The sequence below is a fragment of the Bombina bombina genome, chromosome 4 (genome assembly GCF_027579735.1).
Source record: "Bombina bombina isolate aBomBom1 chromosome 4, aBomBom1.pri, whole genome shotgun sequence".
Taxonomy (NCBI): Eukaryota; Metazoa; Chordata; class Amphibia; order Anura; family Bombinatoridae; genus Bombina; species Bombina bombina.
In genome coordinates, this window is record NC_069502.1 from 515,993,180 (window position 1) to 516,016,916 (window position 23,737).

Genomic DNA, 23,737 nt, shown 5'->3' on the forward strand with positions numbered 1-23,737 from the left:
CCCCCCACACCACAACTAATAAAATAAATCTATTAACCCCTAATCAGCCGGCCCCCCACATCGCAAAACACTAAATTAAACTATTAACCCTAGACCTAACAACCCCCTAAATTTAAATTAAAAGTTACAATATAACTATCTTAAAATAAAAAAAAATTACCTGTGAAATAAAAAAAACTAACATTAAACTATAAATTAACCTAACATAACTATTCTAATAAAATAAAAAACTACCAATTAAAAAACCTAACTTACAAATTTAAATAAACCTAATACTACACATTTTTTAAAAACATCTAACATTACAAAAAAAACTCTAAGATTACGAAAAATAAAAAACACTAAGATTACAAAAAATAAAAAACGAAATTATCCAAAAAATTACACCTAATCTAATAGCCCTATAAAAGCAAAAAATCCCACCCAAAATAAAAACACCCCCTAACCGAACAATAAACTACCAATAGCCCTTAAAAGGGCCTTTTGTAGGGCATTGCCCTAAGTTAAACAGCTCTTTTACATTAAAAAATTACCCCCTAAAAGTAAAAAACATCCACCCAACCAACCTCCCAAATTAAAAAAAGGGCTATTGGTAGTTTATTGTTAGGTTAGGGGGTGTTTTTATTTTGGGGGCCTTTTTTATAGGGCTATTAGATTAGGCGTAATTTTTATTACTTTGGATAATTTCGTTTTTTTTGTAATCTTTGTGTTTTTTTATTTTCATAATTGTAGTGTTTTTTTATTTGTAATCTTAGATTTTTAATTTTTTTCGTAGTATTAGGTTTATTTAAATTTGTCATTTAGGTTTTTCTTCTTACACGGGAAGAGTCCACAGCTGCAGTCATTACTTTTGGGAATTCAGAACCTGGCAAAGACACCCCAGCCAAAGGCTTAAATACCTCCCCCACTTCCTTCATCCCCCAGAAATTATTTGCCTTTCATCACAGGAGGTTGGCAGAGAAGTGTCAGAAGATTGAAGATAGTCTCTTATGGAGGGTAGTACTCTTCGATATTGGGACTGGAGTTTTAAGTAATCCTGTCAGCCTCTCAGTGAGAGCATGGATGTCCGGAGATGCAGGGAGTGTTGTTTCATGCGAAACCATCCGACTCATGTTCACAGCTCCTTAGCAATCAGTGTTGACGAGTTTCGCTGCCTGCCTTTATTCACTCAAGTTCATGTCAGAAGCGATGCTACTATCTGTCACACTTGAAGGGCCGTGTTTCTGTTCCACAGCGTAGATTCTGGTAAGATCGTTTTATTTCGAGATGTGAATGTAATGTTAACAAAAGATGTCAGGGTCCCAGTGGGACTCCTTTATCTTATAAAATCAAGGGTTATTTCCTGTGGGGGGTTATTGAACAGGGGGGCTTTAATCATGTTTGTTATGTGATTCTGTCTGTTAATGTGTAGTGTTACTTGGGCTCATGGCTATTCGGAACATAAAGGCCTTATCATCTGGCTGCGCGGTCCTTTTGGACTGGTGCGCCTTTTTGGCTGGCTTATATGGTGCACCTCGTGACCGGGTGTGGTCATGTTGTAATTCCATTTCCATACTCTGTCCGAGTGGTGATGGAGAGAGTCTGTTCGTTAGTTGTCTGGTTCACAGGCCAATGGATGAGTGCCCCATCCATTGGGGGGTGTAAGGTACCGATTTGCTTTTGTCCATATTTGCCAGTTTTGGAGGATTCGGATTTTTTAGAGACGGACATCTCCAATTCCCAGTATACGTCTTGTGAGGAGTATGAAATGACCTGGGTTATCCATGCCCATCAGTTATGTTCCGATTGCCATTCTAGAGTACTCTCTTCTCCCAAATCAGGGAATGTAGAGTGCGTTGAGCCATCCACCCCTGAGGATTCCATGTCCCGTGAGGCGCGTGCCCAAGAACCTTCTTTTGCTACGCAAGCAGGTGTTCCTATGGCCGTTACTCCTTCTCCAGAAGGCGGCTTGTTTCCTCCAGAGGTTACGGCAGGGTTCCGCATGGCCATATTTATGGCGTTGGCTCATTTATATCTCCCAAGAGAAGTTTTTTTTAATATACTGTCCGTGTTCTGTTAACCAGGGTTCGTCGGTTGTGAGATCGCCTGAGTCAGTTTGACCTTCTGGGGAAGTGATGGCCTCTGAGGCATCAGGGGCCCCTCCCTTGGGGTCGGGGTCTTTAACCGATCCGGCGGGAGAACATTTTACCTTCCGTTATAGACTGGCATGTCTTCGTGTACTACTAAGGCATGTTTTGGCAGTGCTAGAGGATTCCAGTCCTACTTGGCCGAGGGATCCTCGGTCTACCGTGCCGGATGGCAAACTGGGTTAGACGTATGGGGATACAACCAATCTCCTTGACGTCTCCATTTTTCCTTTCTTTTAAGTATCGGTTCCAGTTCTGAGCTTAGGAGAATGAGGCCTCTGATCAGCTGGTCCTGTTAGCGTGCCCATTCTCCTTTGGCGTACACCCACAGGTGCTGCCTTTATTTTCTTTTCTTTTTTTTTTTTTTATCTTTGTTGATTATCTCTTTATTTGTAATCCACAAACCAAATACACAGGCGTAAGGACAAACAAAATGGCAATTTCAGAGGTTTAGTGATTACATCACAGGTTGAAGGGTCTCTGTGTTTTAATAATATGCAGTGATGCTAATAGGTGGCATGTGTGCAATTAACCTGTTGTGCTCCAAAACCATAGAGAGATGTGTCTGTGTCTCTTTAAGGGATTTTTTTTAAAAAAAATTTTATACAATATTTTTATTGAGGATTAAGAATAAACATACAAGAATCCCATTGTGAGATAACATAAATATACAGGTAATATGTTTCATGTTAACTGACATATACGCAGATAGGTACCATAAAAACAAATTACAGTGGGATATAAAGAAGTAATCAAAAGTCTAAATAATACCTGTGAAATAAAACAGAGAATATCGAATTCTGATCCTCAGTTTCTCACCTCCATAGCACAAGTGAGGCCACTTTTGGACCTCCACCATATACCGTATATTACAAAAAATAACAGGAGGATTACAATAATATATGGTCACATCTGGACCTTTAAAACCTTATTGGAACACATCAGTTACAAGTATGACATATACATCTAGGTTGTATAATATATAGAAACAAACCTCAACTTTAAAGGAATAAAAAAATTAACCTCTATAGAAGATAAGCATATGGAGAGCCATATATGAGAAAGAGCCCATAAAGATATATTGAGGAAGCTATTGTGACCTTATTAGTGTGATATGAAATGATAAACTGTGTTTGTTTGCAGATGGTTAGGACTATAACATTAAGCAGTTGAGAAATATAATTAAATAGGGCAAACAGACAAAAACAACAATATAGTCACCTAAACTGACTTTGCCACTATATAAATAGACAGAATAGTATAAGAGAATACCATATGTATATGCGAGTTTGTAAGCACCCACAATAAAACCTGCCCTTATGAGGCCTATGTAGCAGTGTTGGTAAAGTTAAATATATGGGTATCCTATACAGTAGTTAAGAATATCTGATTGTGACTGAACTATGTTGTCAAGGCCAAACATCAGGACTACCTGAAGCATAATCGTCAATTCCCCCAGGTTGATAAGGTGATTATAATGACTAACCAAAGTATATACAGACTCCAATAAGTATGGTGGAACAAAGAGAGGTCCACAGACAATAGAAATAACACAGGGTGAGGGAAAGATAACCTGGGTATTATTAGGTTAAGGTTACATATTTGCAGAGAAGAGTATGCACATAGCCCTGAAAGGGACATCAATCCCCACTATGCTACATAATTTGCTGTATCATAAGACGTTATCAGAGATACCAGATTGGGAAGTCTTTGTAAATCAGATATCCACCATGGGCACAACATATTTCTAGAAGGGTCCAAGCAGTGTCTGATAATCATTTTGGGCCTATCGATAATTCCCCTTAAAAAGTTTATGAATGTCTTTAAGGGCACGTTAATATGAGGGCTGCTGGGTCTCTGTAGGCATAGCTGAGTATACGGGCAACTCCGGAGTGTGATAGTCTTAACCAATGCCCATTTTCCGGTGGTTCTGACCCCAAATACACTTCACAACAGAGTACTGGAGCTCAGAAGTAAATCGACTGCTCACCACTTTGCTGGCGTCCAAGCGACTTTCGGGCCCCTGGTGGACGGTCTGTTTTCCCATCCACAGTATGGGCATCCTTTTCCTGAGACCGCATGGCCAAGTTATGTTACCAGCAATCGGGTTAAGGCTCAGGATGGGAACTTCGGATCGCAGCGTCAGAGTACTGGTGATGGCTCTCTCGGTAGCATTTTTTAACATCAGGAGGTCCGTATTAGGCGCACTCAGACTGCCAGTCGACAGGGAATCTTTCGTGTGCCAGGCCACCTTCGTTCTCCCCCTAGCACCATGCCTCTGCTTACTGACCACGGAAGTTTCCACAGGGCGCAATAGTGTATACGCTAGGTAAGGCAATGGAGGCCCAAGATCGTATTGGCTGGGGAGCTGTATCCCCGCATTGCTCTCTCTCACTGGGTCATCTTGGTATGAAACCTTAGGTGAAGGGCTTTCTCCCTTAATGATCCGGCGATGTATATCCCTGTTAGGGGATCGCTGAAGCAGTGGTTTAAATGCATCTCTTATAGTGTTGCGTAATTCTTTTTCAAAGTTTCCTAGCAGGGTCTGTATTGCGTGATAAGACTCTTCCATAGCGCTCAAGTCGAGTTACTATTCAGAAAAATAAAGTCTCCTTGCAACTCCCTTGATTGAAATTTTAGGGCTTAGCGACAGCTCACAGAGCTGCTGGACCTGATCTTATCAGGAGTTAGGGAGGGTAGATGAGGGCCAGGCCGTATAGTAGGCCTTTGCTGTGTACCACATCTATTCCGGTCTGCGTGGCTGAGATTCTATATGAAAATTATAAAAATCTGTTCCTTAGGTATTATTCTTCAGAACTGTTGAGGAGTAGAACAGAGATTGCAAATCCAAGGTGTGATAAACAGCGAATCTATCGACACCAGGTCTCAGGCATAATTAAAAAGCAGCCATCTTGGTCGGTGTTCGGACCCGCCCCCCCGCCTTTATTTTCTTTTGATCCGGTTAGGATGTGTTTAATTTGTTTTACGAAGCTCATGTTTATTATGATTTTCCGTTTTGGGAACGTTTCTTCTCTGGAACTGATACTTGCGATTTTGTGGTCACGTGGGCACTTCCTCAGAAGTTGCGCAGTACTATATAAGGACATAGTTATTTTCATAGTTTATGTTATTGAGCCCTTCGGTAACATAAACTACAGTGTTGGTGATGTGGGGGGCGGCAGTTTAGGGGTTAATAGGTTTATTATAGTAGTTGCGATTTGGCGGGCCAGAGGTTTAGGGGTTAATAGGTTTATTTAGTGTCTGCGATGTCGGGGAGTGGTGGATTAGGGGTTAATTACTTTATTTAGCATCAGTGATGTCGTGAGTGGCGGATTAGCAGTTAATAACTTTATTTAGTGTCAGCGATGTCAGGGAGCGGAGGATTAGAGGTGTTTAGGTTAGGGGTTTATGTTAGGGCATTATGTTTAAATGTAATTTTCTTTTCCCCAAAGACATCAATGGTTATGTTACGGCGATTTACCATTCCGCGATCGCAGGTGTTTTTTTTTTTTAACACTCTCTCCCCATTGATGTCTATGAGGGAAAGCGTGCACAAGCATGTAAACTCAGCCCTTGGCTTTTGTGCTGTATGGAGCCAGTTATATTGTAACTTTTAATTTAAAGTTAGGGGGTGTTAGGTTTAGGGATTATTAGTTTCATTTAGTGTGTTGCGATGTGGGGGACGGCTGTGTAGGGGTTAATAGGTTTAGTTTATTAGTTACTATGTGGGGGGATGTCGGTTTAGGGGTTAATAGGTTTAATTTATTAGTTGCGATGTGGGGGGCTGGAGGTTTAGGCGTTAATACTTTATTATAGTGTTGGCGATGTGGGGGACCGGCGGTTTAGGGTTTACTAGATTTATTTAGAGTTAATAGTGGGGAGTTGGCGGTTTTGGGGGTAATAGGTTTATTTTAGTGTCGGCGATGTGGGTGGGCGGCAGATTAGGGGTTAATAGGTTTAATATAGTATTTGCGGTGCAGGAGGGTGGCGGTTTAGGGGTTAATAGGTAGTTTATGGGTGTTAGTGTACTTTGTAACATTTTAGTTATGAGTTTTGTGAAACATTTTTGTTTCGCAATATCCATAACTACTGGTCTCAGATCGCGGAATGGATTGTGTCGGTACGAAAATATTTTAGCCATACCGCACAACCTGTAATACGTCGCTATGGAAAATCCCGCACTCAAATTTCTTTGAGTGCAGAATGGAGGGTTGCGTTAAGGCTAAAATGCTTGCTGTATAGCTATACCGCAGCGACTTTTAATATGCGCTACCTGCCATCCCACGTGCAATGGCAAATTTTTCAGCAATATAGCCGTACCACAACATTTGTTTTTACTGGAACAGAAGTTTGAAACCGTATTTCTTTAATAAAAATCATCCATCTTCAAGACATCCAGCGCGGAGCATCCTCTTCTTCCGACATCTCTTGCAGAATTAAGTTTCCTTTAAATTACGTCATCCAAGATGGCGTCTCTTACATTCCGATTTGCTGATAGAATTCTATCAGCCAATTGGAATTAAAAGGGAAAAAATCCTATTGGCTCTTGAAATCAGCCAATAGGATTGAGCTTGCATTCTATTGGCTGATTGGAATAGCCAATAGAATGCAAGCTCAATCCTATTGGCTGATTGGATCAGGCAATAGGATGAAAGCTCAATCCTATTGGCTGATTGCAACAGCAAATAGGATTTTTTCCCCTTTAATTCTGATTGGCTAATAGAATTCTATCAGTCAATCGGAATGTAAGAGACGCCATCTTGGATGACGTCATTTAAAGGAAAGCTTCGGTCTGCAAGAGACATCGTAAGAAGAGGATGCTCCGGACCGGATGTCTTGAAGATGGAGCCGCTCCATGGCCGGATGGATGAAGATAGAAGATGCCGTCTGTATGAAGACTTCTGCCCGCTTGGATGAAGACTTCGACCAGCTTGGATGAAGACTTCTGCCGGCTTCGCTGAGGACTTCTGCCGCTTGGATGAGGATGGATGTCCGGTCTTCGAAAACTGTAAGTGGATCTTCGGGGGTTAGTGTTAGGTTTTTTTAAGGGTTTATTGGGTGGGTTTTAATTTTAGGTTAGGGACTTTGAGCTGAAAAAGAGCTAAATGCCCTTTTAAGTGCAATGCCCATCCAAATGCCTTTTTTCAGGGCAATGGGGAGCTTAGGTTTTTTAGATAGGTTTTTATTTGGGGGGTTTGGTTGTGTGGGTGATGGGTTTTACTGTTGGGGGGTGTTTGTATTTTATTTTACAGGTAAAAGAGCTGATTTCTTTGGGGCAATGCCCCGCAAAAAGGCCCTTTTAAGGGCCATTGGTAGTTTATTGTAGGCTAGGGTTTTTTTTTATTTTGGGGGGCTTTTTATTTTGATAGGGCTATTAGATTAGGTGTAATTAGTTTAAATATTTAATCATTTATTTTTTATTTTGTGTAACTTAGTGTTTTTTATTTTGTGTAACTTAGTGTTTTTTTATTTTGTGTAACTTAGTTGTTATTTTTTTTTGTAACTTAGTAATTTTTTATTGTAGATTTAAATAGCTTGAGTAGGGTTAGGGTTTTTTAATATGTAATATAGTTAATTTAATTGTTACTTTAATGTAATTTTAGTATAATAGGGTAGGTTAATTAATAGTTTAATATAGTTTAATGCAATTTTAGTATAATAGTTAGGGAGGTTAATTAATAGTTTAATATAGTTTAATGTAATTTTAGTATAATAGGGTAGGTTAATTAGTAGTTTAATATTGTTTATTTTAATTATAAAGGTAACACAGTAACATAGTAGATAAGGTTGAAAAAAGACTGATGTCCATCGACAAATCTAAAATACTTACAAAAAGCTCCATTTAAGCTTAAATAACCCCACTAAAAGGTGACCCATTTAATACTAGCAATTATATCCATGACTTTTGTTTATATACAGAAATGTATCCAGATTATTTTTAAATGTATCTAGGGTATTGGCATTCACTACCTCCTTTGGTAATGAGTTCCACAATTTTAGTGCTCTTACAGTGAAAAAACTTTTCCATTGCAGGAGATTAAATCTCCTTTCCTCCAACCTTAAATTGTGACCTCTTGTCAGAAACAATTTTCTTGGAATAAACAGAGCTTCTGCCATCTCTGTATATGGTCCTTGAATATATTTATATAAAGTAATCATGTCACCTCTCAAGCGCCTTTTTTCTAAAGAAAAGACCCAGTTTGGCTAGCCTCTCCTCATGTTAAATTCTCCAATCCCCTTATTAGCTTTGTGGCCCTTCTCTGAACTTTTTCTAGTTCTGCAATATCTTTTTTTGCAATCGGTCCCCAGAACTGCACTCCATACTCAAGGTGAGGTCTTACCAGGGCTTTATATAGTGACAGAATTATGCTTTCCTCCCTTGAATCAATGCCTCTTTTAATACATGCTAGTATCTTATTAGCCTTTGAAGCCGCTGCCATGAATTGTGCACCCATCTTTAGCTTGTTATCTATTACTACTCCCAAATCCCTTTCTTCCTCTGTTTGGCTAAGTCTTGTCCCATTTAAAAAATATGTTGCCTGCTTATTTTTACTTCCAAAATGTAGAACCTTGCATTTTAACTTTTAAATCTCATTTTCCATTTACTTGCCCATACTTCTAATTTTTGCAGATTGTAATGAAAGTTCATCCTGCTCTGACCTAATGAACTTAGTATCATCTGCAAAAATAGAGATGTCGCTATTTAATCCTTGCTCCAAGTCCTTTATAAAAAATATTAAAAAGAACAGGGCCCAGTACTGATCCCTGGGGGACTCCACTGATTACCATTGTCCAATCTGAGTATGATCCATTTACTATTACTCATTGCTCCCTAGCTTTTATCCAGTTATTTATCCATGAGCTAACATTTTCAGCTATTCCCAGTCCCTTAATTGTGTGCATGAATCTCTCATGTGGCACTGTATCAAATGCCTTTGCAAAATCTAAGTAAATCACATCAACTGATTCCCCTTTATCTATATTTTTACTTACTTCCTCCTAGAATCTAATTAGATTAGTTTGACATGATCTATTTCTCATAAAACTATGCTGATTAGAACTCATAATCTTGTTTACACGAATATGATCATCAATATAATCCCTTATAATCCCTTCAAATATCTTCCCCACTATTGATGTCAGACTAACTGGTCTATAGCTTCCTGGATCATCCCTGCTTCCCTTTTTAAAGAGTGGCACCACATCAGCTTTACGCCAATCCTGGGGTACCATGCCTGAGGATAATGAGTCTTGAAAAATTAAGAATAGAGGTTTGTCTATAACAGTGCTAAATTCCCTTAACACACTTGGGTGTATTCCATCTGGGCCTGGAGTTATATTTACCTTAATATTATCCAGTATGGACTGGCATGCTCTATTTTGTTCCAAAGTATCATCCAATGGTTCCTCTCTTGTGTATACTGAAGAAAGAAACTGGTTCAGTACCTCAGCCTTCTCCCTGTCATTATTGATCATGCTACACTCCACGCATTTTAATGTACCTATATTGTTCTTCTTAGATTTTTTGCTCTTTATGTACTTAAAGAACCTTTTAGGGTTACACTTCTTTGCAATTAATTTTTCATTTTCAATTTTGGCTAATTTGATTGCTTTTTTGCATGCATTGTTACGTTCCTTATAAATATTGTATGTTGAGTCTGTACTATTTTTTTTTTAATAATTTAAATGCCCTACGTTTTTTCCTAATTTCTCTTAACACATTTTTATTTAGCCACAACGGCTTTGATTTTTGATTTTTATTTTTATAACCATATGGTAAGTTTAAATGTATTATTAGATAGGGATGAGTTAATATTTAATGTAAAGTTAGCGGGTTGTTATGTTTAGGGGTTAATAGCTTAATGTAGTTTATGGCGTTTTGGGGGGGCTGGCAGTTTTGGGGTTAATAGGTTTAGTAAGTGGTAGTGAGGTGGGAGGCCAAGGGTTTAGGGGTTAATATATTTATTTAGTTGCGGAGGGGTCCGGGAGCGGGGGGATAGGGGTTAATAACTTTATTAGAGTTGCGGTGGGCTCCGGGAGCAGAGGGATAGGGGTTAATAATTTTATTTAGTTGTGGCGGGGTACGGGAGCGGCGGGATAGGGGTTAAACATTTTAGTATAGTGGCAGTTTTTGAGTGGTTTAATGGCTTTCTCAGCCGTCTCTCAGAAAAATATATTTTTTTTACTGCCATACCACAAGCACTATGTAGGACTATAGCAGACAGAAGCTTTCACTGAGTTAACGTCACTAAGTTGCAGTGCAAGCTGATGCTTCGGTCTAGACCACTGGTTTTCAAACCTGTCATCAGGCCTCCCCAACAGGCCAGGTATAACCAAGCTTACTAATCAGCTGGTTTTTTCACCTGTGCTCCAGTTCAGATATCCTCAAAATCTGGCTTGTTAAGGAGGCCTGAGGACAGGTTTGAAAACCAGTGGTCTAGAAGCAGTGCTAGAGTGCACTTCTATAAAGTTACATAGTGCAGCTGGTGTAATTTCTATTGACAGTTGCACCCTCTTGTCAAAGTCTGACTGGGGTGTCAATAAAACTGTAAAAATGATATATGTTTTTTTTGTGAAGAATATGTTTTCAACAGCTGGTCGATTCTAGATGTAAACCACTAAACATTAGCCTAATAAATATGGAAATAAATGATGGTGACTTTATTATCAGAAGAACACTGTACGGCCACACAGTGCTTTTTTTTTCCCTTTTTTTTTCCAAGACATTTTACATTTCAAATAGTTGCATTAACTTTTTTTTCCAAACCTTAACTGGGCATGCAGCAGCTGTCAAACTCAGTGTTAAAAGCTAAGCTAAATATAGCTTCTTCACAACTTTGTATAGCAGCATCTGCTACGCAATAATATGCGGTTGTGTGCTATTGATCTTCTAATGCCCCTTTAAAAAGAGACTCTATAGCATATACATTGGAGGGCCTGGAGAAGCCATTTGAACATCTTGTATACAACATTATGCTGGGGCTGTATATTATTATCACTCCACACTTAAAAGTCCCTGTAATAGCGCTCAAACAATGCTTAAGATGTCTGCAAACATTAAACAGGCAAGATCCGTAGCTGGGGTATCACAGTATCAATAAGAACATAGTACCTTAATCCTCCGGTTACATGCTGCAATCACTGCACAAACTTTCCCGGTCGTGGTCTGTCCTCTATGCGAAAGCCCCTCCTTCCACTTCTTCGTCACAGCCAGGTGTGACCAATGTGCTCTGCTCTGCTCTAAACACAGAATCCATTATTGGAGCTCCCCGCAAACCGCCAGCAGACCTCTGTAAGTCTGCGATATAGCCAACAATCAAAAGAGAAGAAAAAAGGCGAGTCGGGGCCACAGGCTAAGGGTCTAAAAATTAACGTTTATTGCCATACAAAAATTATTTTAAAATAGCTTTACAGCGTGTAAAACAAATCAGAGCTAAGACAGCAGCGGTCTGACATGTTTCAGCTTCCTGCCTTATTCATAGACCGCTGTATATTATTAACCTTTCATAGAATAATATATAATGTAATAAGAATTGGAGAGCCTGATAAACCATTTCAGACACTTGGAATTTTGCTGAGTGCCTCTTTAATAGTTTAAATATGACATATTTACATATGCCAGTTGTATGTGCTGCTTGGCCCATCTAGTCTGCACTTACAACATATTAATGTTTAAATGACAATTTGTGTCTGGCGTTCCTTTATATTCAGTGTATCATTGTTTTTTTTCCAGTGTCTGAACTTCCTTTAGACTGTTTCATGTCTACAAGAAAATGCTTTATGAAAGAACTCCCCACACACCTCTTACTGAGAAAGACTTGTTCTAATTAAGTGTATCGTTTGTTTCCTCCACTTTAACAACCTTGAACAACATTTCTACAGATAATGGTATTTTTCACATTTGAAGGTCACGTCAATTTTTAAGCCTTTTTCACCAAAGATCTCATAATCCTATCCCTTATCTATATCTTGCAGCTGTGCTTATTACAAATCATGCAAAATCTTATAGTAGGGGCAACAATGGACAAACACATGGTCTTCGTTGATTTTCTGAATAGAAATAAGCATTAATACAGTTCATTTATTATTGGAAAGACATTGTATTTGCCACATAACATTTAACCTGTCACCAGTGGGTTGCCACAAGTAGGTACAATGTGAATCAGAAGTAATATTATGATTTACTTACCTGTAGGTCTCTTAAATTTGTTTTGTCTTTTTTTCAGGAATTCAAAAAGACAAAGGAAGCAGTTAAAAGATTTGTTTCAGCATACAAGATGATGTTGGATTTTTTTGGAATAAAATTGATTGACAAGAGTGGGAATGTTTCTAGAGCAGCAAACTGGGAAGAGAGATTTCAGCACTTGAATGAGTATGTTTGTTTATTTCTTTATTCATTCTATTTCTTTTCACTCAATGATAGGAGTCATTCAGAAATAATGTATTGGTAAGTATCCATTTTGTGTTCATAGATCCTTCTACCTTTGCATTATTCATGTCAAGCAATTCATAAGTTGCCTTTAGGATTCTTAACTTTTATAGGGGCATCATAAAATGATTCAGTTTCAGAGTATACAATAAAAAAAATGTTACAATTTACTTCTATAACCAAATCATTTTTATTATATTCTCTGTTGAAGAGAATACCTAGGTAGATACAGTGCACACATTTGGATCACTACACGGCAGCAAACATTGCTGCCATCTAATGCTCTTGCAATTGTATAACATTGTTAAAAAGTATTCTTGCAAAACTGCTGCTATATAATTCTCCAGGCATACACGCTCATGTGCCTACCGATCTTCTTTTCATCAAAGGATACTAAAAGAACAATAGAGGAAGTGTCTGTGCAGCTGTTATGGCAGGCAGCAAAATTAAGTCCTGTCACAGGTGGCTGCTAAATACGCCACTTATTGGCTGCATCTAGAGGATCTACAATATGATTTCTACACATATCTATTTATCTTCTTCTCCAGCACAGATAGATACCTCTCTTCTATGGACTTTTTTAGTTTACTTATTCTGGATTGTTGGGGCCTGTGGCAACATTCTGGTGGATAGGCCCACAAACCCCCCAGCTAAGTGTATACAGGGTACGAGTCACAGAAGAATCTGTTTTCTATGTGATCAATATTTACATTCATCTTGGGGTACAGGTTTAAAACTTTATTGTGTCTAGAATTAATGTTGCACAGAAAATGGCGTTAGAGAATCACTTTAGAAAAATCAGCTTACTATTAGACAAGTTTTTCACTGCAAGCATAAATACTAACAGCAGAGATTGTGAGCTGTCTCATGCTTCAAACCTGCTTGTACATGTTACCAACTGGGAGAAGCCATATTGCAGAGTTGATCTGTTTGCATGAATGGAAACTTCACCCCTTCCACAGAGCAGACAGTTTAATGGGTGGCTAAGCCTTAAGTAGCCATATTGATGCATTAAATTGGTGGCAGATAGGAATGGAGGAGGGTCTTATGCATGAGTACAGCCCAAATCAACTGAGGACTCTGTACCATGGCGCATCTTAAATAACCAGCCATTACAAGCGGCTGGAGCTAGCGGGATCACTTTGCACTTAGCGCAAATAACTAGAGGTCAGACCTCTGGTTAATTAAAAAAATCTGCCCCAATTGCCCCCCAAATAAAGTGTACAGTTCCATTTATATAAAAAAATGAGCATCTTTATTTTTAAAAAAAAATCTGCACAAAGCAGTTATAAGGGTTTAAAATGAGGGGATGTGGATTGTTAGAAAAAAAACGGCACTAAAAAGTGCCTTTACATTGATGTGCTTTTACACATATAAACACATAAATATATATGTATATATTCATATACAATATATATATATATGTATATATTAATATACAATATATTCATATACATATATATTTTATTTGCTGCCCAATGTTGCATGATTTACCCCCTGTGCTAGGTTCTTTGCTGCATCTCATGGCATGAGAACAAGGTTCCTATTGGAATCTATGGAAGCGCGCTCTCGTAAGTGCAAGGCTTCCAGGCAACGCAAACTCGAGTTTGCATTGCGCTTAACTTGTAATACCAACGAAACTTGTGCTACACTTGTAATTTAGGCCTTTATGTTTTGTTTCCTTGTTACTGCGACATGTTAGATTTTCAAAACATATAATGACGGCTTATGAACCTGAAGATTTATCCTCTTAATTGTCAGGGGGGGGGGGGGGGTATGATTAGTTAAAGGTATAGTAAAGTCCAAATTAAACTTTCATGATTCAGATAGGGCATGCAATTTTAAACAGCTTTCTAATTTACTTTTATCATCAAATTTGCTTTGTTTTCTTGTTATTCTTAGTTGAAAGCTAAACCTAGGTAGGCTCATATGCTAAATTCTAAGCCCTTAAAGGCCGCCTCTCATCTGAATGCATTTGACAGTTTTCAAAGCTAGAGGGCGTTAGTTCATGTGTTTCATATAGATAACACTGTGCTCATGCACGTGAAGTTATTTAAGAGTCAGCACTAATTGACTGTAAATGCAAGTCTGTCAAAAGATCTGAGATAAGGAGGCAGTCAGCAGAAGCTTAGATACAAGGTAATTACAGAGGTAAAACATATATTTCTTTAACAGTGTTGGTTATGCAAAACTGGGGAATGGTAAATAAAGGGATTATCTATCTTTTTAAACAATAAAAAATGGTTTGGAAATAGCAAAGTGCTACCTGTATTTATGGCCCTATAACTTACAAAAAAAGCAAAGAACATGTAAACATTGGGTATTTCTAAACTCAGGACAAAATTTAGAAACTATTTAGCATAGGAGTTTTTTTTGGTGGTTGTAGATGTGTAACAGATTTTGGGGGTCAAAGTTAGAAAAAGTGTGCTTTTTTCAATTTTTTCATCATATTTTATCAAAAAAATATAGTAAATTATAAGATATGATGAAAATAATGTTATTGTTAGAAAGTCCATTTAATGGTGAGAAAAACGGTATATAATATGTGTGGGTACAGTAAATGAATAAGAGGAAAATTACAGCTAAACACAAACACAGCAGAAATGCAAAAATAGCCCTGGTCCCAGACGGTCAACAAATGGAAAAGTGCTCTGGTCATGAAGGGGTTAAAATAGTTATGTTACATTTATTTATAGTTTAATCTTAGTTTTTTTTTATTTCACAGCTAAGTTTTTTTTTATTTTAAGATAGTTATATTGTAAATTTAATTTAAAGTATAGGGGCTAGTTAGGTTTAGGGGTTAATAGATTTATTTTAGTAGTAGTGATTTGGGGGGCCGGTGGTTTAGGGGTTAATAGGTTTTTTATAGTAGAAGCGATGTGGGGGGCCGGCGGTTTAGGGGTTAATAGGTTTATTTAGTGTTGGCGATGTGGGGTGTCAGCAGTTTAGGGGTTAATAGGTTTATTTAGTGTTGGCTATGTGGGTGGGCGGCGGATTAGGTGTTAATAAGTTTAATATAGTATTTGTGATGCTGGGGATTCGGGGTTTAGGGGTTAATAGTGTAGTTTATGGGTGTTAGTGTACTTTGTAACATTTTTGTTATGAGTTTTGCGGAAAAAAAATTTTTTTTACGCAAAATCCATAACTACTGGTCTCAGATAGCGGAATGGATCGTGGCGGTATAGGCTGTAATACAAGCATTTTAGCTGGACTGCACAACCTGTAATACGGGCGCAATGAAAATCCTGCACTCAAAAGCCATTTTTTGAGTGCAGAATGGAGATTTGCGTAAAGGCAAAAACGTTAGCGGTATAGCCGTATGGCCGTGACTTGTAATATGGGAGACCTGCATATTCTGCACACAATCGCAAATATTTCAGCGGTATAGCCATACCACGCAACTTGTAATTTTGCTGATTGTCTTTTTATTATGCATTTATTGATTGTGCAATTCTACTCTGTTTAGGGGTCCTTTAAAGGGACATAAAACCCCAAAAAAATATTTAATGATTCGGATAGAGCATACCATTTTAAGCAACCTTCCACTTTTACTTCTACACCAAGAGAATGAAGCAAATTTGATAATAGAAGTAAACTGGAAAGTTGTTTTAAATTGCATGTTCTATCCAAATCATAAAATATTTTTTGTTTCATGTCCCTTTAAATCTTCCCTCACAACCCAGTTTAGAAATTATTGAATTTATTTAATTCAAACTAGAACTAAAAACTATGGTTGCATTCTGTAATTGTATATATAATTCTTATATTTGAAGTTGTATTTTGTGTAAGGGAAGCCCCATGGGATATTTTTTTTTTTTTACATTTTTGGTCTGCACATTGCAGTAATCATCACCAGCCACGTTAATAAGCTCATAAGAACTCATGAAAGCACAATTTTAAACTATACTACTGATCAGAAACATTGCTTTGATGCTTTTTCATTTTCATTATATTTCCATTTGATTCAATTTGTGTTCGTCCTGACAAACTTAAAAGATCAGATTCAATTAAAAAAGGGAGTCTGAACTTAAAATACCCCATAAGATAAAAGAGCCTTATCATTTAAATGTCACTAATATTGATGCAATGCTGTTTTTAGAATGCATTCAAAGACTTCAAATAGTTATGCACAAGGTCCCATTTTAGTGGATTAATTAAAGGCCAAGACTGTAAGTTCAGTGGTTTCAGCAAAATACAATTTCTCTGAAAGAAAAAGTTATTTAAATTTAGTCTGCTCAACATTGCTAAATGCTGAGAGCATACACTGCCAGTATTTATCATTGCACAAGCATTTCTAGCAATACAGCCACCTGTTTACTGGCAGCAGTATATTGGATAAGGACAATTTCAATCCGCCACCTAAAAGGTGGCAAACAGGTTACGGACCGCTGTTTCTTAACTTCCGTTTCAGGAGAGCCTGAAACAATGGGCCTCCGAAACAGCATTCGCTGCTTCATAAATGGAGCCTAATGTATGCAATTAAGCGCATTCCATTTGGTCACAACACGTTTAACTACAATATCTCTGTAGATTAATATTCCTTACACATCAAAATATTTACTTTAGTTATGATTATTTTTTAGTCATGTTCAATCTATTTTTGTAGATATTTAACCATTTTTCAAATTTTTTTTATTACAGATCTCAGCACAACTATTTAAGAATCACACGTATATTGAAAAGTCTGGGGGAACTTGGTTATGAGAATTTTAAATTTCCACTAGTAAAAATTCTCCTTGAAGAATCTGTGGTTAAAAATACTATCCCAAACATGAAACAAAGTGCTTTGGAGTATTTTGTGTACACTATTAGAGATAGAAGGACAAGGAGAAAACTTTTGCGTTTCGCCAATCGACATTACCAACCTGCTGAACACTTTATTTGGGGTCCACCAAAAAAACTAAATACTGATGAATCTAAAGTAGGTAGAAAGACCACACCTGCTAACAGATGTCACAAAAAACATTCCAGCATAGAAAAAAAATCAAAGGAAACCAAATCGTCACCTGCAACTGAAAGGACAGAGAATCAGCTTCCTATTGAAAACAGAACAGAAACTCTCCCAGAGGACGTTGTGGCAAAAAAAGAAAGATGTGAAAGCAATGCTTGCAGTGACTCAGAAAGCAGCGATGGGAAATGTAAAACTGATGTGTCTAAGTCAGAGGCATCCAGCCCTCATGTTGAGGATAAACAACATTTATCATTAACACCAGAAAATGATGCAGGACACCAATCTGAAAAGCTTGGGAAATCTGGTGAAATTGTAATAGTGGAATCTTCTGATGAGGAAAGCAAAGATTGTTTGTGCAGTTTATCACCGGTTACACCAAACACTGTTGATTCAACTGCATCTTCAGGAGAAACCGTAGAACCTGAGAGTGAACCTAAAGATGGAGCCAAATGTTAAGCCATGGACTTTAGTTTAATAGTATTTTAATGCCATTTGAGATGGTTGTTAAAAATCTGGTTTCAATGTAAAAATAAAAATGCCCAACATAGCACAGAGTTTATGTATCCACCCTCTTCACCATTTAATGGTCAGAATATGGCCATAGAGCAGATTGCCAGCCTCCCTCCACAAAAATAGCTGCTAGTGATTAGAGTAAAGCAGTATATATGGTGGTAATCATACCCCATTATCCTGATGCACATATGAGCCATATGCCCATTTCAGATCAGCACCCTGGCTCTGAAGCCCCTGTCAATTATATTCCCACATGAGACCTCAGATCATCCCCATAGCCCTGTAGCTCCTGTGAGATAAATGTCCAGATCAGACCCAGTCATTTAACTGTCTGTTGTTATATTGTTTTTGTTTTTTATATATATTTTACTGGACAAACAGTTAAAATACCAGACTATTTGGTTAAATACAAGACTCTTGGTAACCATTAAAATTACATTTTTTTTTTATATGTGACACTAATATAATAACATTCAAATTAATCTGTCACCTTCCAAAAGATTTTTGTGAGTGGTAAATTCTAATTATGAATTGTGCTACTCAAATATGCATCAGCTCATTCTCTTTTATTTCACTAATAACATATTCAATTATGTGTCTTTTTAATTATTCAGTGCTGTAAATATACTTATGGATACATTTGTATTTTACAGACATTTTTTAATCATACTTTAGTCTGCAGTGTTATTCCAGAGTTAGAATGTCATGGTAGAGCCTAATTAAGTTCCTTATAAACAAATGTTCAGTATATATTATTTAACATTTATATTACAATCTAGGCATGTTAACAAGTGTCAAAAGCTTGATTTCATGCAGATAGCTCAAAGTGTAATGCAAAATGCTTCTAGCCAAATATAAAGGGACATTAAACATTAAATAAATGCTACATGGATTTGTTCAAAGCAAGGATTAGCCACATAATAATATGCAGATATATATTTTTATGTTATATTGGTTATTTTAACATCTGAAAAATAAGTTGAAAGTGCCCATAAATTAATGGGTTCCACAGTTTTCTAACCTTGGTGTCTCTGCTGAGGCCAATCAGGGATGGCTATAAATAAGTTTCTGCATTTTGTAGCCAATGACTGTGTGGAATATAGCAGTGTTAAAGGGACAATCTACTCCAGAATTGTTATTGTTTAAAAATATAAATAATCCCTTTATTACCCATTCCACAGTTTTGCATAACCAACACAGTTATAGTAATATACTTTTTACCTGTTTGATTACCTTGTATCTAAGCTTCTGCAGACTGACCCCTTATTTCAGTTCTTTTGACAGACAAAAGATAAAATAGGGGGCGCCCTTGAGAACACACAAAGTGGAAAAATAACTTATACTATAGTATAACTAAGATAGATAGATTATGTAAATATATATTATCACACCATAAAAATAAGAGTTTTTAGATATAACCCATTGGTAAAAAATATTATTTAACACACAATAATCATAGGACTAATTAGATATCACCCAATGTAGATAGATATTAATTAATGGTACAAAAATGGTAAAATGTCCTTTTGTGGAAATTTTGAGGATAATATACAGAGGCAGCAATCTGTGGTGGTCCAGGCCAGGATCCAAATACAGCAATCTAGAACAACAAACAGAAACAGATGCGCCACATGGCCCAATATTGCAGGTTCCAGAGGATAATATATATGATAAATTAATGCACTCACATATATTGAAGCACCTCAGATGGTGCTAATGACACAGTCTGGGATCTATAACAGTCACCCAGCAGACCGACCTCCTGGTCTAATACAGAATCTGTATAGAGAGATATAAAAACACAAAAAGTCTATATGGCCTAGTATTGTTTGGCTAGGGTTATAACACACCAATAAGATAAGAAGTTTAGACTCACATTTGGTGGAGCATCTCCAGTGATGCTAAAGAGGCAAGCTGGGATCAATTCAGTCACCCAACAGACTTAATACCAAGGCATACAGGATACAGCAGTCCTCTTTGCTTTTCTATAGGCCAATAAGGTCCTCAAAAATAACCAAAACTCAGGCAGCAAGTATTTTGATAAAAGTTAAAATCACTTTAATAAAAAGTAAAATAATTGTGACTCGTTTCTCAGTCTCAGACTGTTTCCTCAGGCATCAGGCCTGAGGAAACAATCTGAGACTGAGAAACGCAATGTGATCACAATGTGATCTATATGGCGCACATGAACTAGCTCTGTCTAGCTGTGAAATATCAAAATGTACTGAGATAAGAGGTGACCTTCAAGGGCTTAGAAATTAGCATATGAGCCTACCTAGGTTTAGTTTTCAACAAAGAATACCAAGAGAACAAAGATGATGATAAAATTAAATGAAAAGTTGCTTAAAATTGCTTGCCCTAACTGAATCATGAAAGTTAATTTTGACTAGACTATCACCTTTAAGTGTGGAGTCTGCATTTCAACTTCAAACAGGAATTACAAAGCCCATCATTTTCAGAATTACATTTCTGGAAAAGGGGACAAAATAAACAATGAAAGTAAATTACAAAGGTGTTTTATTACATATAATTAAACAATTTATAGTACAATTTTACAGATGTTAGTGTCCCTTTAAATAATCTAGTGGGCTTTTCAGATTCCATTTAACCACAGCATATGTATTTTATTTTGAGAAAATAAATAAATGCATTTATAAAGAAGATGGTTGCCTAGACTTACTAGAGATTACAGTGATACAAAGTCACTTCTATTGACTTGCTGTTTTAAGAATCTAAATATTGGTATTACTATAATATATGTTCAATATAGAAAATAAGTCCTCCATTTTCATATTAATATTACATTTAGATTTTATTAAATCACATGCAAATTGTTTAGCATTCAAAGAAATATTTTAAACGTGTCCAGTGCAAACTCTAGTATTCTTAGAAAGTACCATTTGTCAAACAAAGTATTGAATTGATTTGTAGGACTGCACATATTTAAAGTGACTCAAAAGTCAAAATAGAGTATGAGATTTTAAACAACTTTCCATTTTACTTATATTGATAAATTTGCCTTGTTCTCTTAGCTGTTGAAGAGAAATTCTAGATAGGCTCATAGGAACTCAGGAGCGTGCACAGCTTTTATGAACTCTATGGAAGTAGTGTAAATCACTGCTAGAAACAATATTGCAAAACAATGCTTGCCTAGAGTTGTAAAGATGAGCTCCTATGATCCCACCTGGATTTACTCTTCAACAAAGGATACCAAGAAAACAAACCAAATTAGATAACAGAAGTATATTGGAAAGTTGTTTAAAATTGCTGCTCTATCTGAAACACTAACGTTTAATTTTGACTTTACTGTCTCTTTAAGGTTGATCTCATGTGTTTTTTTGTCCTAGGACAGCACTGTTTAGGGGCAGACAGCAAACTTGTAGCGAAGCACACTGTGTTACCTCTCCTGTGCTTTATTTCTTCTTCTTCTTACAAACATATCATCATTTGTATGGGAATTACAGCGCCTTCATGTATAACTTGCCTCCAGTTGTGAATAATATGTGGGGCAGGTTGCTTGTGTGAAGTGTCTCTAATGTCTAATAAGCTCCTTATGTTTACTTTGTATTGTAGCACTAGCAGGTTTATTCCTTGTTATTGCTCCAGCTGAAGAGTGGATGAAGTCATTTAGTAATTAGAGCAAGGCGTTTTTTTATTTTATTTTTATTATAACTCAATTAAGGTCACACCGCACCATCTTCAGAGTACTTATTGATCTAGGCACATGTGTTTATTATTTCTCTGGTTTTATTGGGCATTTCTTTTTATGTAGCAGACAAGGAAATAATTATATGTCAGTAAATAACATCTAATCACAAACCTATCTTGGGCATGTGGAACAGCCACCCTATTAATTAATGCTTTAAGGGACATGAAACCCCAATTTTTTTTTCATTATTTAGATAGAACATACAATTTGAAACAACTTTCCAGTTTACTTCTATTATCAAATTTGCATCACTCTCTTGGTATAATTTGTTGAAGGATCCACAATGCACTACTGGTTTCTAACTGAACACATGGGTGAGCCAATGGCAATCGGTATACATATGCAGCCACCAATCAGCAGCTAGAACCTAGGTTCTTTGCTATTCATGAGCTTACATAGATAAACATTTCAGCAAAGGATAAGAAGAGAAGGAAGCAAATTAAATAATAGAAGTAAATTGGAAAGTTGTTTAAAACTGCATGATCTGTCTGAATCATGAAATAAATAAAATTGGGTTTCAGGTCCCTTTAAGCACAAAAGTCTGCAGCATCCATGTTTTAATATTGTGAGTTTGTAAAATCTCACCATGAAATTCTATGTCTATTCACTAGAAATTAATCTTAGTAAAAATGTGGATCTTTAAGGTCCTTTATAAATGAAACAAATGACTCTTTGGTTAGAGCTAGATCATGTCATTTTATCACTATTGACCCTGCAAATTCATGTGTTTATCGTCCACAAAGGGGTTAAACACATAGGGCTCAATTTATCAATGTGTGTGCAGACAGGGTTCCCAATTAGGGAACCTGTCCATCTGCCATCACAGCTAGTATTGGAATGCTTGTATTTATTATTGCACAAATGTCACTCATACAATGCCGCCCCCTGCTTTCACAAGAACAGTGGCTGTTAATTTCCCAGGATAGATTAGACCGGTCGTTTTTAAGTCTAATTAATTTGATTTAAAACTGCTGCTTCTTAACTATCAACTGCAGTAGCGCCAAAGCAGCTTGATAAATGGAACCTATAAAATAGCAGGGTCAATGGTGGCAAAATGACATGCTCTAACTAAAGAGATCAAGCTCAACTTTGTATTCCCCATAAAATATTAAATTATTCATAGTAAAAAAAAAGTTCATAATCTATCTTACTCCCTTTGCCTCTCATTAAACTCTGAAAATTGTGCATTTCCACAACACCCATGCAGGGTTATGGACTACAAAACAATGCAAATATTTTCAACAAAATGAGGGTCCAGTGCTTCTAAATTACTCACCAAGTATGAAGATACAAAGAATATTTAATTTAAAAAAAAACTTTAATCCTCTATTTAATGTTTATCAGTATAGTACAAGATGTGAGTTACCATTAGTTTTCCCATTGGCCAATATTAAGAATATCCATATAATGAATGTTTGCATAGTCTCACTCAATTGTCCCTATAGTGGGACAATTTTGTTGTGTCTCCCTTTACTCTCTTCCCTACTAAGGGCACCCTAGATGACATTATAGTTTACAGCTATTTACTATTCACACAGAGTTGGCAGACACATGCACCAACTAAAGGTCTATTCTGCTCTTATATTTTTTTTTTTACAGTGAACTTTCAAGCATTGCCAAGTTGGTTATACAATTTACTACCACTATGGTGGAAGCCCTTCCAACCATTCTCCACCAGCAGTCCAGATTTATAGCCCATTGCAAATGTTCGACATACTTGTATAGGGTACATGCTGGTCATTCCTGCTGTTTGTACCTAGACTTTCAAGTGTACCTGCTGAATAAAGCCTACATATAGAACTGGTTGGCCAATTCCTGTCAACTTTTTGGATGGCCCTTACCCATTTTTGCACTGTCAATTACTTTAGGCATATACTATATAATGCTTACCTTTTTGCTATGCCTGTGTCCTTCCTCTAGTCTCAAGCCTATTATCTCCTTTGCAGACCTACTATAATGCCTCCTTTCTGTTCTGACTTTTCTTACTTTTCTGCTCCTACTACTGGATT

General features: G+C 36.9%; 1 protein-coding gene across 1 annotated transcript in view; it reads left to right on the forward strand.

Moving 5' to 3' along the window:
- OGFRL1 (opioid growth factor receptor like 1) overlaps positions 1-18,054 on the forward strand; it is a 264,291-nt gene extending 246,237 nt beyond the window's left edge. The window contains exons 11-12 of the mRNA XM_053711987.1: positions 12,353-12,498; positions 17,197-18,054. Of these exons, the coding sequence (XP_053567962.1) occupies positions 12,353-12,498; positions 17,197-17,962 (912 nt within the window). The 3' untranslated portion in view covers positions 17,963-18,054. The remainder of the gene's footprint in view (positions 1-12,352; positions 12,499-17,196) is intronic.
- The last annotated feature ends 5,683 nt before the right edge of the window (positions 18,055-23,737 follow it).